Raw genomic sequence first — 19,436 nt, forward strand, 5'->3', positions numbered from 1 at the left:
TCTCTCCTCACGGCATCAAGACTATTCCTTCGCGCGACTAAGGTTACAAGCTTCGCACGACCTCAGTCCCGTTTTACCGGTGAGCTTGGCGATATCCAGCGACCTCCTTCCTTTAGGGAGGTTGATTTCTATCGATAATGTCCTTAAATGATAATTCTTTTCTTAATTGTGGAGAGATTTGAGATTACAAAATTAAAGTGATTACAAAATTAAATTGTTTACAATGTGATATAGATTTTTGATTTAATTTATGTATGACAATTGCTCCTGAGTAAAATTGAGCTCATTTATTTACATGACATTAGGTAGGCAAGCAAGTCAATGATTGAGAGATGAAGTTTAAATACCCAATTTATGATGAAGTTTAAATACCCAAACCGCATAAATTGAGTATTGGTTTTATTGTTAGAGATAGATTAAGATAAAAATTAAATGAGGGAAGCTCAACCCGTAATGCTCAACCCATAACATATATAAGAGTGACCTTACGTTTGTTATTAGTAATCTACTTTTGGGCGATTGATTAAAAAGCGATAGAGCAACATGGTGTTAATAATGTTTTATAAAATTATATAAAAAATAATATAGAGATGAAATAAAGATAGAAAATACGAAAGGGTAATTCTCATTCATTAATATATCTATTTTTGTTCATGATATGAGAAGTTATAAGACATACACTAATTAGGAAAATAAATTTCTACACAAATTAAAAGATAGACTTCTCACTAATTAGGAATATAGACTTCTTGATGATATCAAACAGCAACTAATTACATAATAATATATGTGTTTGTGTTTGTTTGTATGTTTAAAGCAAGCATGTTTTCTCTAAAAAGTGACATATGACACATCCTTGTCAAAAAGTGACTTTGACAAAACTCTTAAGGGCAAGTTTAGTAGGCCGAAAGAAAATGAAATTTCTATCCCCATTCCCTTATTCGATTGTCGCTCTGATGTAGAATGGATAATGTGTCTTATAATAAGTCAAGTAATATGGATTCTTAACTCTTCCCTTTGAATCCTAATTACATGGTTCATATTTTTATAGAATATGTTATATACCCTTATATTAATCTCTCTACTTATTTCAATAATTTTATTATTATCATTATTATTCTTGTGTTCTGATGAATTTTCTATTACATTCCTTCCATTATTCTATCAACCAAACACTTAAGAATAGATGTTTCTTATTCCATTCCATTTTATTCTTTATTCCATTCTTTGTTTCAGACTAAATATACTTGTGGACAAGACATTATCTCATTAAATTTATTAGAAATACACTTGCTCACATTATATCAAAGTCAATTCTTTTTTTCTATTATTACAACTTGTTTAATAGTTAGATTTCTTCAATTTAGTCATCTTGGCTTACAGTTTTTTATTAAGTTTCAATTTTAGCAAATACATGAACTTTAATCCAGCAAGAATCAACAAAGCCAATAATCAAAACTAGAAAAGGATGAAGAAACAAAAAGATTCATTGAAAATGATTCTACAAAAGTTTACAAAAGGTAACACTTTTACAGGGAAAAAAAAAATGAAACAATCTCAGAGGTTTTAACAACTTAATATTCATAATATACGAGTAATAGAAGAGACTCACACTTAAAATACAAGCTAAATTTTGCCCTGGAAATCCATCCTGTGTATTTATAATTTGTATTACCCATAAAATTTTGGTCCCTATACATAATTTTTATATATATATATTTTAGTCTTCCTGTTTCTAAGTTAAAGCATTTGCACGAGTACAGGTTCCAAATCAACAGAATCCATCAAAAGCAGCAGTGTCCAAGAGCTAGTTAATTTTACGTTGAGACCTTGTCTACTTTTGGTCATTCATGGTTATGAAAGTTGGCTGCTTACAATTGAATTATTAATTATTAATTATTTCATGTGAGTTATAGGAGACATGCCTCTTGATTCACTACCGCTGCTTCGAGTTTCAACATCACTGCCCCCAAATTCTTGGCTTGATAATGCAACTTCCCTAAACCTCTTCATGTCTGCATTATATGAATTTGCGTCGTAATCTGAACCAATTGGACTACCAAAGGCAGAGCTTTGACCTGGCTTCGTTCCCTCATTTAAGGCATCTAGTGATGCATCCCCTTCCAAGGCACGCACAATCTGTTTTGCATATATATATATATATATATATATATATATATATGGTAATAATTGTGAATTAAATATTGTCTCATAACATGCATATAATAACATTTTTATCTACCTGGAAAAATTTTTGCATGCACCAAGCCAATTAAAAAAGAATTTTTTTTTTAAATTTATCATTTTGTTCCATTGTATACTTAGAAATACTATCGTTTGAATCAAAACACTGTTTGTAATTAGTTTAATATATAAATTGGTCCATACACTGGGTATAAGTAAATCTTTTCTTAATTGTCTTGATAACTTTATGTGCAAATCAAAGAATAAAAGATTACCCTTCCAATAAATTTTGGAATTATTAACCATACCTGACTCATTTTTGGGCGCTTTCTAGCGGAATGACGAATGCTGGCTGCAGCACAAGCAATCATGCGTTGCATCTCTTCACGGTTGAAATTACCGTCCAATCGAAAATCGACCAATTCAACAAAATTGCCAACTTCTGATGCCTGACTTAGCAACGGTCGAGCCTATTCAATGCAACGCAAGAAAAAAAGAATAGAATAATATTAGCTTTATTTGGACAAAACAAAACCAAAAATCAAATAATTAGGGATAGAACATGTACAAACCCAGTCCACTAAGCTATCTTCCATTGCATTTGTAGGATCTACAGGTCTCTTTCCTGTTATGAGTTCCAAAAGCATAACCCCAAATGAGAAAACATCTGATTTTTCTGACAACTTGCCACTGGATGCGTATTCTGGCGCCAAGTACCTGCATTTATGATAATTGGTTTAGCTTGTAGTTAATGTGCCTGGGATTGCTATAGTAGTAATGGCTGAGGAATTGAAATAGCTCTAGATGGAAACAAAATACTCTCTTCATCCTAAAATTTATGTCCTGGTTTGACTTGCACATGGATTAAGAAAATTTAGTTAATATGATTAAACTATAATTTTTGCTTCATTTTTTCCTAATATACCTTATATTAGTATACATAAAAAATTAAATAATACATAGTAAATTGTTCTTTGAATTAATCAAAATTTTGATTAGAGTTGTATTGGAAGATTAAGAGTTGATATATTAATTTTGTATAAATCAAGATTTAATTGATGACAATACAGTAGTTTGACTATTATATTTATTAAACAAAAAAGAATATTAAATAACATTAAAATACTAAATTTCAAATATTGTTCACTTTTAAAGAAGAAAACAAGAGAACAAATTGGAACAGAGAGAGTAAGATATAAATCAAATGATACAATATTATTAACCTTCATTTGTCCTGCCTTTCTTCCAAAACTAAAAAATATCACCTTATATTCTAGGAAGTGAGAGGTTTCTTTGCTTATTATATCTTAAGTTACTTTATCTTATTTTAGTGACTATTCCCTCACCTAGAAGCCTAATCCTTTGTTGAAAGTTCGATAGTTATTTCTATTTTTATGTTTGGATATAATAAAAGAAACAAAATAAAATTATTTTCCTTATTAGAAAACGACAAAATTTTAAAAGAAATAAAATATTATTATTGAAAATTGACTATTTTATCCTCGCTTAAATAATAAAGTATTTAAGAAATAGTTAAAATTTGTTAAGTAATTTGGGGTATTTAAGTAATTTAATAAAAATGAGTGAAATTTTTACTTTCCTCTTTTATTTTATCTCTAAATTGGAAAGATTTAAAATATACAGGCCAGATGAAAAATAAGTGAAATATTACTTCATTTAATATTTTTCTTCCTTTTTTCCAAACAAGGAAAAATACCTTTCCCTAAAGATTTTATATACTTATTTCCCTACTTCAGGGAAAAAAAAAAGAAAAATGTTCATCCAAATAAAAGGATACAAAGACTATTTTGCTTTGTCAACACGTGACAATTTTAGTTAAATTTCCAATAGTATTATTGAAACAACTCGAACAACTTTATATGGACTTGGTCACTGGTCCGGTTAGGATCGAAATTAGAAAAGAAAAGCTTCGATCCAAACCTAGTTTTAAATTGGACTAGAACCAAGTGAGATGGGTACAAGATTATAATTGCTGATTCCAAGCCAGTTTCAATCTCAAATTGAAAAAAAAAATAAAAAAATAAGACAGAAGGTAGGAAAAGCCAAACTGAATTAATGGACCTTTTAATGGATGGAAATGGACTCAATCAAGATTAAAACTAGAACTTTAGAATCAGTTTCAGACTCCGACGACAATAACTTTTAAACTAGTTTTTTAGTGTTTTGATCAAGTTAAAACTATATTTTTAACAATTATAGCATTCGGTGTTTTTATAATATCTTTTCGAGGTTGAGGAACCCTTTTATGGAGATGTGCTTTTATAATATCTTTTAGAGGTTAAGAGACGCTTTTATAATAGGTTAAAAATTATAATATTATAATTTTTATAATATTTTTTAGAGGTTGATGGACCTTTTTATAAAATGTTAAACATTATAATGTTTAGCTTTTTAGCGTTTAGCATTTAGTTTTTAATTAAATTTGTTTTTAACTAAATTTTTTTGTAATCATATCTAAGGATGAGTAGTATTTGGTCCTGAATAACCAAATCGAACTGATTCATTTCAGTTTGGTCCGGTCAAATTTTTTAGAGATCGATTATCGATCGGTTCAAATTATAAAATTGAATAGTTTTCAATTCAGTTACTTGCATAACGAACTGAATTGATTTTTATGCCTAGAAAAGAATATTCAGTTCGAAATAACCAAAACAAATCCAAACCAATCTGATTTGGTTCGGGTTCAAACCAATTTTTCATAGTCTTCAGTGTGGTTTCAGTTGAAATGAAATCTATTTGGTCCAATTCGGTTAGACTAAATGCTCACCCCCAACCATACCTATTCTTTTACCAAACATGTCTAATTTAAACTGTTATATATACATATACCAGCATAGATATCAGCTAAGATTGTGTTCGATAATGACTTTTTAAGTAGTCTTTAGACAAAAACGTTAAATGCTACTTAAAAGGTTGTACGGTAACATAACGTTTAAACTAGATTTTAAAGGTTAGGGTAGTATTTTGTGAAAATATAACTTATATAATGTTTAGTCTTTTAACATTTTATGAAAAACTACTCAAACAACTAACAATACCGCTGTTAAAATAGGTAATTTTGCCAAACAGACCCTAAAAGCTAATAGTTAACCGCTAATATTGTCGAACAGACAACCCAATCTAAGTTTAATATTTTTCGAACCAAAAATGTCCATGGAACCGGTGATTCCCGTTCAAAAAACGTGTCAGTATTAATAAAATTGAAGAAAGTTGATTATATATATATAAATACTTTCTCCACTTAGTATTAACAATTGACAAACTCGTGCCATGCTCTCGCATAGAACACGAGGATACGAAAATTAGCTCTACAAAATAAATAAATAAATAAATCACCACAAATAAGGAAATAGGATTATTGAGTTTACCCAAATGTACCCATGACACGTGTTGAAACATGAGTATAATTATCAGAAGAGAGCTTTGCCAATCCAAAATCTGCCACCTAAATGGCAAGCAAAACAAAGCACATGTTAAAATTAGCTATACCTTTAAACAGTTATTTGCATTTCAACGTAATGGACCTATATTTTTGCTATTTGCATTTCGCAATCAACATTTCATATTTTATTTCTTAGACTTAATTTAAAATGACTAACTATTAAGTCGTCAAAACATAGGGATAGTACTATGTCCCTATGTTTTCTTTCCTTCATTATAGAGTCAGCCAAGGTCCTCTTTGGATAAAATTCCAATGAAAATTTCAATTCTGAACCGGATCAAAACTGTCTGCTCAACGGTTTAATTTCATTTTTGTATATTTATTGCAACTAAAACCGGCTGGAAAATCAGCAATTCCGATAGAAAAAGAAAAAGGCTGAACCGCATAGGAACAAGAACCACAAACATATATAATACAGAAATATTTCAAAACATTATTTTGATAAAAAAACTAAGAAACGTGCAAATGGTTTGGTCCAAAACCAAACCAAGTTAGTCAAACCAGAAAAAAACAGTTTCTTAAAGCATAAATGAAATCAAACCAATTAGCTTACTTAAACTGAATTGATTTAATTTGATTCAGTCTGATTTGATTTCTCAATTTTTGGATTTACTTCAATTTAAATTTAAATTTTTCAATTTTTTTTTAAATTTTATATATCAAAAACTAAATCAAATAGAAAAAAAAGAAATCCATTCTCCCCAATAAAAACCAAAATCAAACCGAAGCCAAATTGAACTGATTAGATCTGATGTTTTATGCTTGGTCGGTTTGGAAAAATAAAAGTTATGCTATGAAATATTTAAAGTAAATTAAAAATAAGAAACAAGAGTAATATCGTTGAGAAGGTACCATGGCTTCGAAATTATAGTCGAGAAGAATATTAGCAGCTTTGATATCTCTATGAATAATCCGAGGATGGCCTGCAAGCATTTTTCAATAATAAAATTATATAATTACATTTTATAGGCATAAAAAATAATGCGAGTATGTGAGAGAAAAAGTTGGAGAGGAATGCCTTACAATCTTCATGAAGGTAAGCGAGCCCTTTCGCAGAACCTAACGCAATACGGAGCCTTGTCGGCCAATCCATTACTGGAAGACCCTTTCCTGCAACCAAAAGGATTGGTTTATTAAGCTTCAACTAGAGCTCCACATACCTAGACTGAGCTAAAAATATATCGATGAATTTAACTACTCGATAATTAAGCATTTAAACTATTGTGGGTTTCTTTGTTTTTTCTATTTTAAAATTTTATAATTTTACAATTTTGTAAAATAATTAATAGCTTTGTCCAAGCATTTCTTAGCAATAATAAAATTTCAAACAAGCATCATCTACATAACTAATTATTAAATGCATTTGAAATATAATATGAATTGCAGGCCAAAGCATAGCCTAGTGTTAAATACATATACGACCTGACAATAGATCTAGGTTCTAATCCCCTTCAATTAGTTTACTTCTAGTTGTGCCTTAAGTTTTCTAATGAATTGAACTTAATTAAGGACTCATTTGATATATATCATTTTAAAATATACAATTCATTTGCACATGAATGTTCTATGTTTATATAAATTTGGAATTGAATTAAATGTGGTAATTGTCTAAAATACCCTTAAAATTAGGATGAGAGGTAAAAGATAGAGCCGAATAGAGAAGTGGGAACAAGAGCACAAACAGAAAAAAAAAAACGATAAATTCATTTTTCAGTTTGTAAATTGTGTAATTCACTTGAAATAATTCTATTGATTTTGATAAAATTCCTTTGCTTATATTTAATTTTATCGAATTAAATTCATGATATTAAAATGGACATATTTTAAAATCCCAAACACTTAAAACTGAGAATTGATTTGAATTTTTTAAAATTTTGTGAATTTTATACCCTAAAATCAATATTACATCTCCTAGATTATATTTCTAATATAAGTGAATAAGATTATATGAGTGATCCTATATATGAGATTAATTAAAAAATTTTTAAAATAATATTATTGTTTTATTTTTTTTTTCAATATATGACTAAAAAATACCCTCATTTAAATCAAAATATATTATTTATAATTGGTTTGACATAATTAAATTTTTGACCGTGTCTAAGTAAATTTATACAGTAGAATCAAAATTGAAGTAGACAGGTGAAAAGTAGGAGTTTACCATAGAGGTGATGTTCCAAGGTGTTATTGGGAACAAAGTCATAGACCAACATTCGTTGTCCTCCAGCAATGCAATACCCAACTAGTGAAACCAAATGCCGATGATGGACACGGCTAATAATCTCAACTTCAGCCTGGAATTCACGCTCTCCCTGTCCGCTACCTGTCTTCAGGCTCTTAACCGCAATCTCCTTTCCACTAGGCAATACACCTTTGTGCACATATCCAAACCCACCTTGGCCTAACAAATTTGCCTGGGCGAACCCACTTGTTGCTGCTGCAAGCTCATCATATGTGAACGTACTTTTGTTGAACCCAAGAGCTATATTTGGAGATGGAGGTGGCAATGGCGGCCGGTGTGGACCGGAGAAATTTCCGCTCATTTCACCGCTCATGGGCATCATTGGTGGAGGCGGAGGAGCTCCATGCCATCCTACACCTGGTGATGAACCCATTGGAACAGGTGATGAACCCATTGGAACAGGTGATGAACCCATTGGACTTGATTGCATTGGAGGGCCATTTTGCCAACCTGGACGGTGCATTGAGCTCTGGTAATATTGATCACTACCTGTGCATTTAACTAGGTAAATATTCCATTTTGTGCATTAACTGAAGATGAAATTACATTTATGCTTTATTCAGCGAGCTGGAATCAGTGGCTGAACTAGAAAAAATATATATAGGAGGGCGAGAAAAGATTTTCAAAATTTAAAAGAGTGAAATTGAAAACAATTTGTTATTATTTTATAGATAAAATGTAAAATTTTCTATATTTTATAAAATAAATTTTATAAGAACTTTAAAATTGAGGGACTAGCCAACCCTAATTCTGCCATTGCCGGTAATAAAATGCGAAATAATTTAAGCAAATGCATCGCTAACATTAGACTACAAATGCATTAGATTACATTACGATTCACATATGGTTGCTGGTAATGGAAATGTGTTTGGTCAATTAATTAGTAAATTGTGAAAAAAAAATGGAAACAAAGATTATGAGAAATTGTATTTACCTCCTGGAAAACCTCCATAATATTGCATTTGCTCAGGCTGTTTCTTCTTCTTTTTGCAGAACAAAATTGCGCAACAAATGAGCATAAGAACAATAAATAACCCGACCCCAACCGATACTCCAATTATAACTTTAATCTGATCACTTGTGAAACCGCCGGTATTTGAAGAAGAAGAAGATGATGATGAAAATGAAGAAGCAGATGATCGCGATGATTTGTGAGGCGGCGGCGGCACATGGTCGTATTGTGATTTACTACTCTTACGTGGCGGCGGTGGTGAATGTTTAGAACTATTGGACGACGCCGGTGATGATCTTGGCGACGGAACTGTTGGTGCTTTTGTGGGTGGTGAACTTTTTGGTGCAGTTGAATTATTTGATGGACGCGGTGGGGGAGACTTTGGTTGGGTTGAGGACGAAGGTGGTGGAGAATTAGAATTTGGTGACTCAGCAGAGGAGGAAGACATTTTCTTTCTCTTATCTCATGAAGGACTTCCGGCTAGCCAAAGGTGAAATAGCATAAAAACCCGCCGGAAATTCCACCTCTCCAGCCCCTAACTGCTGGTCTCAAGATTCGAGGAGTACCCCTGCAAAATAATGATCATACATTTATTAATTAATATCATCACAACCCAATTTTTACAAATTAATGTATGGAAAAAAGAATCGTTATGATTTTACACGTTATACTTATCGAAGATAGGAATAAAATGAACCCATAAATCTACCGTAATTAGATAATTATTAACTGGATAAGAAGCCCATAAATTTTATATGCGCTTTCTGACTGGATGAAAGATCTATAAACCTTTATTTGCGCTTTCAACAAGCCTTGTTTTGCCAATTGAATAGTTGAAATTGTAACCAAGCAAATTCAAGTTAATTTTTTAATTTGATGTTTTATGTCTCTAAAAAATACACCATTTTATGATTCAACATTTTCTATATGAGTAGGGGAAGGTCCTATAAAGTTATGACCTACAAGTACTTGTAAGACTTGTTGTTTTGAACTAATGAAATTCAATTTGCAATTATTATTGTGGATTAGAGAATGTTAGAGTTAAACAAAAGAGAAATGGATAGATACCTGATGGAAGAAGATAGGTGGGATCTCAAAGAAAAGAGAGAGAAAAGGTGTTGCTTTGTAAAATTCTCATTCTAGAAGGGAAAAGACTTCCTACAAAGGAGGGTGAGGTTTCTCTTTCTTTTCTCAACCTCTTGTCTCTGCCACCCTTGTTTAGTCTAAAGTCAGTTATTAATTTTTACCATTTCAAAGATGGAATTCTGGTTTTTCTTTCATTCAACAAATGATGACCTTTTAATTTTGTTTAATCCACCATGGACGCTTCTTTCCACACTTGTAAAAAACACGTGCTCAGCTATTTATTGTGCACCTATTTATTTTACCTAAAATAGCATTCTTAATTATATTTACATAGGGGAATATTAATATTGTTAACAATACTTCTTTCCCCTTTATTTTCACAACTTAAGGACATTTTATGTATGAATGGAAAGTTAATTTCTTAACTATCATAGAACAGCTACAGCAGAGTAAAGATGTTCAATTGGAGCTTTAATCACTAATTGAGCAAGCACCAAATCAGTTATTATAGCACATCAGAGAAAAACTATGTTGCACGAAAATGAAGAAATGTGGAAACGAGGAAAACATTTATTTTAATCTTACAAGGAAAACGGTGTTTCAAACGAAGAAACAGACATGGAGAACTGTTCCCAAAACATGGAAACGCCCGTGGCTGAGAGTTTCCATTTGCTATTCGGTTCAAAATCTCCAATGCTCCATGGCAATATAAGATCGTAGCAGAGCTAAATACAAGATCAAACCACCAGTTCTTCAAGCAAGAAAATCAACCTGAATATTTACTGAGAGCTGAATGGCGTACAGACACAAGGCTGTTCACATATGGCAGAAACTTTCCAAATCCTTTGTTCATTCCATTTCTTAAGCACTTCGCCTGGTTTTTTGTTGCATGATAAGCAATAATCTTCCCATCAAGATCAAGGATCAGCGTGTCATCATTCACAAAACACACAGCCCGGCACATCGGAGCTGTATTACTTGCAGCTACTTGAGGACTAATCGGAATCACATGCTTCAAACTCATGTTCATATCTCCATAGACTTCAATAATGTAGTTATCATCCTCCTCTTGCTTGCGAGACATAATGTAGCACAAATTTCCATGCATCTCTGTTAAAGCACCAGTTGGTCCACTGCAAGGTGGAAGATTGAGAATCCCAAAATATTCATACTTAACATTGAATGCCAAAACTGCACCAGACTGTGTTTCCCAATAGGCAACTCCCCTCATGTAAAACCCATCATTATTCAATGCCAGAGCATCCAATACGCAGCATACAGTTTCACTTATTCTCCAAGAGTTTGACCTGGAAGAGTATATCTCAAAATGCAAAACAGGAGATTCAGGCAAAGGGACAACACAGATGAGTTCATAATTTGCAGTAAAATTGTATACAGAAGGTTCAAAGGCAAGTGCTACTGCAGTTCCAGGTGGATGATAAAAATTTGGATTGGGAAGCCTCCTCCAATTCTTAGTCACTGGGTTGCAAATGTAGTAGGATTCATTTCCATGGCGGCTTTGGCAGCAGAGCAACCCATTGCAAGTGCTTCTGATGTCAATGGCTTGTTCAGGCAAGAAACTGAGAGAGTCACTAGGAATGCCAAAAGAAGTTGGATCAAGTGAAATGAAGGATGGGCGTCCATCAGGAAACTGGAGAAAAAGACCAGAGACGTCCTTGAAGTGATTGGTTTGCGAGTGGGCAAAAAAAGGATTCTTTATCCACTTATTCCACTCTTTCGAAACAGTTTTAAACCTGTAAAGTGACTTTGCAGGGAGGAATTGAAGAGCGTGATCCTTCACAACATCTTCTATGCACTTTACATGCTTAGGAATTCTAGCATACTTTTCCGGACTTTGGTCAGCAATCTGATGAGAAACAGAATTGTATGAATAACACGAAACTGCAAGTCATGAAATAGAAATCATATAAAGAGGCTTTTCAGGCTAAAATGGAAAGGATCATAAAAAAACTTGCACTCCACAGTAACACCAAATTACTTTCTGCAATCAGAGGCAAAAATTTTGGGAAGAAAATGCAAAACACTTAAAAGAGAAATTATTTTTACATCAATAAATGATAAATAATGGTACATAAAGAATCAGAAGATGTTCGATCTGGAAACTCAAGCAGCAACACAATTTGAAATAAATTTCACATAAAATGAAAAGGAAAGAACCTTTCGGACTTATCCATTTAGTTTCTACACCAAATTACTGAAACAGATAAGCCTCTATGTCATATGCCTATAATGAGCAAGACAGTAATTGCATCTAAATATCCACCAATATAATCAAATCCACTGCAAGATACACCTTTCTACAAATCAAGTAATTCAGGTAAAACTAGCACGCCCAACAGATGTCTATTATCAATCTTTACAGTTATCAATTATAATGCCACTTAGTTTAGTAAACATTCAAGAACATACGACTTCACATCCTGCCGAACATGGATTATCTTCTCCTCCATCGTTGATGAGATCCTCACCCATCTCTTCTAGTTTTTCTTTCTGAGGCTTCTCCATTATCCTTCATATGTGTAATCAGTTTCAAGAAAATAAATAATATAAGAATATGAGTTTACATGGGTAAGAACATAAAATAGGATAGAAAATGAACAAAAATCAAAAGGTGTACAAAGTAGATCATAGCTGATTAGAATACCTTGAAGACAATAAATTCTGATTAAAAAATTAAAAAAAAAAAAAGAAATCTTTCAGAGCCAAAATGATATTTTTTTTTTTTTTAAATATTGTTAAGAACAAAAGGGAAGAAACGAATTAAAATTAACGCAAGGAAAGTTTGTGAAAATCAATCTCATTACCCTTACAAACTTGTCATACAAGAAAGAAACTTCAATTTTAGTTAAGAAAAAAAAATATTTTACAATTATGTATCAGATATTTAATTACTTTACGTTGAATAAAATACTTTAAGAATATTCAGAAATCACAGCCAACGAATACTGCTAGAGAAATTTCAGTTTGGTAATTCTTGGGTCGAAATTAGAATTTAAATACTGGGGCCAGAAATAGAAACAAGGTTAGAATTTAAACTTAGGGGATTCATATGTATATTTTTAAAAAATATAAATAAAACTCATGTGAGGAAAATTGAATTTTAAAAACAATGTGGGTCAAGCCTAATTTTCTCTTAATTTGTAAACTAGAGAGAGCGAACAGAACAGAACAGAAACAGAGTTCTAAGAAAAATTTAATCAAAATGCAATTTGAAACGCAGAAACAGAGAGCACGAAATACGGGGAAATAGCGTAACGATTAAACGGAGAACAAAGAACTAAAGGAAAGCATGGCAATAGACAGGAAGAGAAAATAACCTTTTGATAGAATTTCGAGGCGAGAGAGAAAGACTCATGCGGCAAATGTAGTCTACGATTACAGCCAATAATGGCGCGGCGTCAAGATATGTATTTAATTAGAAAGATGGACACGTGGCGGGATTTGATTGTTTGAAGAGGAAATAACATTTTCACAGAAATGCGATTTGAATTTCCAAGGCAAGAGAGCAAGACTTCAAGGAAAATGTAAGTCTACGGAGTCAGTGACAAGGGAAACTACAACGAACAAGGCGGCGGTGGCAGCAAGATTGGTATTTAGTGTTAATCAAACCGCCTAAACCATTCAAACCGATCTAAAACCGCGATTTTAAAAAATTGATGATTTTGTTTGATTTTATAAAATTTAAAAATTGAACTTTTGATTTGGTTTACGATTTTAGAGTCAAAACTGCCCAAATTGAACCAAACTATATATATATATATATATATATATATATATATATATAGCCAATTTTTTTGAATGAAAATTTTCTTTTATTTATATTGGATAGTGATAGTCTCAAAAATAAGACAATCTTAAGGAAATGACATTGTTTTAGCTATATTTGATAATCTGAATTGACATTAGTATTTTTAGGAAATGCACTTCTCCTTATATACCAATTATTGGTGTCAAGTTGGTTACCCAAGTGATGAAGGAAAGATATTCGGGCATTATCTCCTAATATTAAGTCCATATCACTTTTCTGTTATTCAAGATTCCGGGGATCCGGAGATCTCGCCAAAGTGAGTTTCTATCAAATGTCCCCCTAAAGTTCAAGTGACAATTATGTCCATGTTTGTTAATTGTTAAGCTCGGTAGATTCTCTTTTGATTGGATTTCCCGAACCCACTTATGCTCGGTTTATAAGATGTAGTGTGCTATTCAAGTGAAAAAAAATGATCTTTTCACCCCGATTTAGCATGAGGCTTCTGATGCATGTTTTGGGTCCAAAATTTAGCCCAACTAGGTTGTGAGTCCAGAATTGGGCCTATCATTTAAGAGTAGTCGTTGGTTTTGCTAGATTTTTGCATTTTAACTATCGATTTGATGGCAGTGACTTTTGAATTTTGAAAGGTGACTCTTCTTGTGCCTTGGCGCTTCAGCTTCCGACGATAGTTCGTGGGAATCTCCTTACTATATAAAGCCCAGTGTCCCTGCTTTTTGGGATTTTTTGCGATTGCTTCTCGTATACTCTTGACCTTATCTTCTTTCAATCTCATCAATTACTTCTTCATTCTTCAAGTAACTTTTATTACCTTTTCCTCTTTGAGTTCTTACATCATTGCTTTAGCTTTTAGCATTTAAACTCCTAAAAATGAGTTTTGGTCTTCAAAATAAAGGTAAGGCACCCGCTTATGAGCCTTCTAAGCTTCTGGGTCCTGAGGACGAACAAGCAGGTTTGGAGGAGGATAGTCGTATTTTGGGAGTGGTGGAATCTGAATCGGACTCTAAAGACGAGGTACAATTAATTCGGTGAAGGCTATAAGACATAACCTCTTCTGCCTAAAGAGTTGGCTCATGTTCGAACTCTTAATCTAGGTCTATGCCTCTCATTCCCCAACTGCGAGATGAGACTACACCCAAACAATTGCTAGAACTAAGGGAGAACAGGCCTGCTCGCTTCATGTAATAGAAAATAAGGGTTAGGGTATCTGCACATGCTTCTACATCCCCTTGGAATATAAGACAAGAGTTCCTCCGGCAGAGATGAGAGCTAATGCTGGGCTAGACAAACAGACCTTACTTATTTATATGAAGGACTGCCGAGCGGGTGTGAGGTTTTCTTTATAAAGGATTATTTCTTGACCATTGGCCAGATAACCCCAAACAGTATTCAGATGATACTTGGCACGAAAATCTTAGCTTTTCAAGACAACTTTGAGCATAACGTGCATCATCTGCATGCCATGTTTAACTTTGTCTAGAGAAGGGCGAAGGATCATCCGTACCTTTGCTCAGAAAGACTGCAACATGTTCCCCTTGAAGAGCTCATTGATTAAAGGGAGATGAAAAGAAAATATTTCCTTATTAATCATCCGGGGGGCTTTGGGGTGCCTTTCCAATGGAGTTGGGGGCCCCCTCGATTTAGACAACCTCGGGACTTGACTGTGGCTGAGATTAGGTAGGTTAAAGCCATGAAGCGACATGCCTTGAGTCCTCCCCTCTTGCCCCTACTAGATTTGAATACCCCTATGGGGGTAAGACCCCCAGCCTCAAGGAGGAGGAAAGTGCGGGAAACAGAGGGTGAGCTAGGTAATCTGCATTTTCTCTTGTCCCATTGCCGACTCTTTTTATTTAACTTGTTTCCCTTTTGTAGAGATGCCTCCAAGACTATCAAAGGAGATGAAAGAGCGTCTGGCAGCAGATCAAGATCAATTGATTGCCACCTACTCTGGGTAAAGTCCTTGAGGAGGCTCGGGGTCCCAGCGATCTAGTCTAAGGCGCTCTAAGGTGATGGCGATAGTGTTGCCTGTAAGTACCCCAGCGACTGAGCTATCTTTACCTAAAACCCCCTAGTGTGCCAAACTCTGTCACTTCGGCTCCTCCTTCTACTAGACAAAAAAACTACAGAGCCAAAGAGGAGGCACAAGTGGCAGCGGGGTTGTGATGAGGAGCCCCATTCTTCGATGTTTGAGAAAGGGCTAGAGCTGCGGATCTCGGTGAGGAGGAAGTACAGGAACGATGCCTCAGCCAACAGTGGCCAGGTTGCTCTGACTATCACTGCCCAGTGTGCTCTTCCTGTTAACCTGGTACACTTGGAGGGCATGGAGGAGGAGTCATTCCTTGATCAAATCGACAGCAAGCTTCTGATGGTATTTGCTTCTATATTTCTTCTGCTTCACTTTCTTTTTTTGTTTATTTCTCTTCTTTCCCTATTTTCCTATCTGTTTTAGCTGGTGAGTTCTCATAACGATATGTGCCGTCGCGTTAAGGAATCACGGGAGTTGGTTACAATCCTGACCGAGGATCTAAAGGCCGAGCAAGCTAAGGTTGAGAAGTTAGAAAACACTGTCTAGACCCAAGCACTAGAGCACAACTTCTTTGTAGGGGAATTATAGGATAATCTGGTCTATTTCTAAGAATAGGATGCTCATCTTGATTCCTCCCTTAAGCTCAGTGGTTGAGTGGAACAGTTAGTTAAACAGGAGGAGGAACATGTTGCTGTTATATGTCAACTTCATTAGGCGAACCTTACAATTGCTGAGCTTTAATCAAGATTTCCTGATGAGGACTGGGGCTTTGTTAGCCAGATTGATGCATATCAAGACTTGGATGAGGAGGAGGAGGCGGCTGAAGACACTAGTGCCTTGGTCGGGGATGTGCAGAATTTTGCTCAGGTTGCATCTTCTAAGCTTGAGGGTGGTCCAGGGGTGTTAGATGCACTTGAGTCTACTGCTCTTACTAGCTCAAGTGTTTTCATGGAAGAGCCTATGCTTTCTGTAGGCATATTTGAGGACTACCCTTGTCACAACCCGAAACCATGGGTCGGACCTGCACTAGGGCCCAGATAAGCTTAAGGCCCCCGAGGCCGGTAGTAAGCCTAACTACAAAATTCAATTATATCAATGTAAATTCTAAGTATTAAGCCCAATGCGAAAATAAACCTCATATTTATATTATCATTTGGCCCCAAATTATAACATCTTAAACATTTACAAATCGGCCCAGCTTACAATACACCACATTTATAATATGGGCTCACAGAATTATTTCATCTATATTAATACATGACTAAAGGTATACAAATCTTACAACTGCGTAGTTCACTATTAGATAAATACAATTATATTCTTGTCCATATAGTTATATAGCAATTTAGTTACTAAAACTAGGAAAATTTCTTTCTAGCTCTGCGATAAAAATGTACAGAGCTTATGTCACGCTCGACTCTAATCACCAGAGGAATTGTCCGCTTTGGATCAAGCCAAATCCCCCATACAAGATTGGCAAGACCCGCACGATTTTGTCCCGCAGGTGAAATGGGAAACTTCCCAGGAGGTCACCCATCCTAGGATTTCCGTTAAGTGAGCATGCTTAACCCTGGAGTTCTTCCAACTCTCCAGCCATTCCACCAAAAGGTTCCTCTAACGATTAGTTTCCCCCTTTTCGATATATGATTCGATTCATTCCTGTGTCCCGCATTCCACTACCCTAGCTAGCCTGCCATCCTAGAAGCTAGCCAGGAGCTTCGCTCTACCCGCCCTCTTAGGATCGCTTTGCCGGGTCGGGATGTCACAGACCCATCAGCTTCCGCATGGTTCATCCTCGAACCATACATCTACTGGAGGGGGTCCGACTCTGATACCAACTGTCACGCCCGACTCTAAGCACCAGAGGAATTGTCCGCTTTGGATCAAGCCAAATCCCCCATACAAGATTGGCAAGACCCGCACGGTTTTGTCCCGCAGGTGAAATGGGAAACTTCCCAAGAGGTCACCCATCCTAGGATTTCTGTTAAGCGAGCTGCTTAACCTTGGAATTCTTCCAACTCTCCAGCCATTCCACCAAAAGGCGCCTCTAATGATTAGTTTCCCCCTTTTCGATATATGATTCGATTCATTCCTGTGTCCCGCATTCCACTACCCTAGCTAGCCTACCATCCTAGAAGCTAGCCAGGAGCTTCGCTCTACCCGCCCTCTTAGGATCGCTTTGCCGGGTCGGGATGTCACAGCTTAGAACGAAATGAAGAGGAACCATACCTTAAAAGTTAAAATAAGTCATGTGAGTTTTATAATAAATAATAATCATTGCACGGCACACGCATTCACACAAAGGTGTAAATATATCATTCTAGTCATCCGAGTTATATGCTCACATAGACAGTCAAACGAATGGCATAACATCAGCACTCACAATTATTCACAACTTCACATAATCATATCACGTGGAAATTGGTCTGTGGCATCACCGAAACCCCCGATGAGCCGTCCTCCCACATGGCCCATTCTCTCATGACGTGTGCACCAAGGAGTCGATCCCCCATACATGGCCGACCGATCTAATCCTCACTTGACCAGTCCTCTCATTGTTTTTTCCATTCACTCTTTTCTTTTCCATACCAACAGGAGGCCACCCTATGGTTTCCATAAAATCCATATCATCAGGTGCACTCGGGGGCGCCGATCTCCCCATACATGGCCGACGGTATCGAAGACCGCCCTAACAAACCCATGATGACCCACTTCATCCCAACTCCACACATACAAGGCATATCATTATCACTACACAATTAATCAAGTATTGGAATTAAATGCAAGCATAGCAAACGATTAATTAACATGATGCGAATGCACAATTAGACATTCATAGTTAATTATAATTAAATAAAGAAATAGTAATCAACGACATATTATTTTAATAACTGATCCATCAAAAATAAATAAATAAATAAATAACTAAATAAATAATAATAATAATAAAATAATTAGAAAACTATAATAATAATAAAATAATTAGAAAACTTTATTTATTATGTATCAAGTTAAAGAATTAATCTAATAAACCAATTAATTTAATTATTGATTAAGACTAACCTAGGTTCTATCGAAATTTCGGAGGAACCTCCCTTAAAATTTGATCAAACCATAATTCAATAAGAAATTTTCAAAGCCCATCCATCGGGCAATTCACATTAACTCATCCCATCCGCCATAACCATAATCATTCATTTAATCTCTTAGTCAATTCACACAGCCCATCCGTCGGGCAATCAATCAATTCAAGCACCTTTCCTCCTTTAACATCAACATTATCACCCAACTATGTTAACCCTAAATTCACAAATATAGTAACCTTCAACCTAATCCAATAATATTCATATAACATTATTTGTTAAATCATACGCTAACCAAATTAATAACTTTATGATAATTAATTAGTTAAGTGGTTAAAACTCGTTTTTAACAACAACTAATCATAACTTCTACTTATTTAGATTCGACCATCTAATTATCTAACTAATTAATTCCAATTCATTCCTCACGTTTCGATTTATGACAATTATTCTAAATGACTTAAGTTCTAGATTTTCAACATTAAGTGTATTTAATTAGGTCGAATAGTGATTTTTAATTACGTACTCAACCTAATATAATCACAATTTCTAACAATTGAATCCTAAGTTTAAATTCTCCTAAAAATCCCCCAATTAAATTCACAAACTTCCA

At 34.5% G+C, this 19,436-nt stretch overlaps 2 protein-coding genes across 2 annotated transcripts; both read right to left on the reverse strand.

Moving 5' to 3' along the window:
- Positions 1–1,469: 1,469 nt before the first annotated feature.
- LOC105633943 (proline-rich receptor-like protein kinase PERK4) lies at positions 1,470–10,038 on the reverse strand. Its single transcript, XM_012216650.4, has 9 exons — positions 9,910–10,038; positions 8,824–9,409; positions 7,809–8,378; positions 6,671–6,757; positions 6,500–6,570; positions 5,574–5,650; positions 2,757–2,901; positions 2,493–2,654; positions 1,470–2,139 (listed from the first exon to the last, which is right to left on the reverse strand). The coding sequence occupies exons 2-9, from the start codon at positions 9,287–9,289 to the stop codon at positions 1,897–1,899; spliced, it is 1,821 nt and encodes a 606-aa protein (XP_012072040.1). The 5' UTR covers positions 9,290–9,409; positions 9,910–10,038; the 3' UTR covers positions 1,470–1,896.
- A 371-nt stretch (positions 10,039–10,409) lies between these two features.
- Positions 10,410–13,494, reverse strand: LOC105633936 (F-box protein At5g07610). The gene is made up of 3 exons (XM_012216640.4): positions 13,266–13,494; positions 12,358–12,457; positions 10,410–11,794 (listed from the first exon to the last, which is right to left on the reverse strand). Exons 1-3 carry the CDS (start codon positions 13,301–13,303, stop codon positions 10,694–10,696), a joined length of 1,239 nt encoding a protein of 412 aa, XP_012072030.1. The 5' UTR covers positions 13,304–13,494; the 3' UTR covers positions 10,410–10,693.
- Between the last annotated feature and the right edge of the window lie 5,942 nt (positions 13,495–19,436).

The sequence above is a fragment of the Jatropha curcas genome, chromosome 4, assembly GCF_041381405.1.
Source record: "Jatropha curcas cultivar XTBG-Jc1 chromosome 4, XTBG_Jcur_1.0, whole genome shotgun sequence".
In the NCBI taxonomy this organism is placed as follows: Eukaryota; Viridiplantae; Streptophyta; class Magnoliopsida; order Malpighiales; family Euphorbiaceae; genus Jatropha; species Jatropha curcas.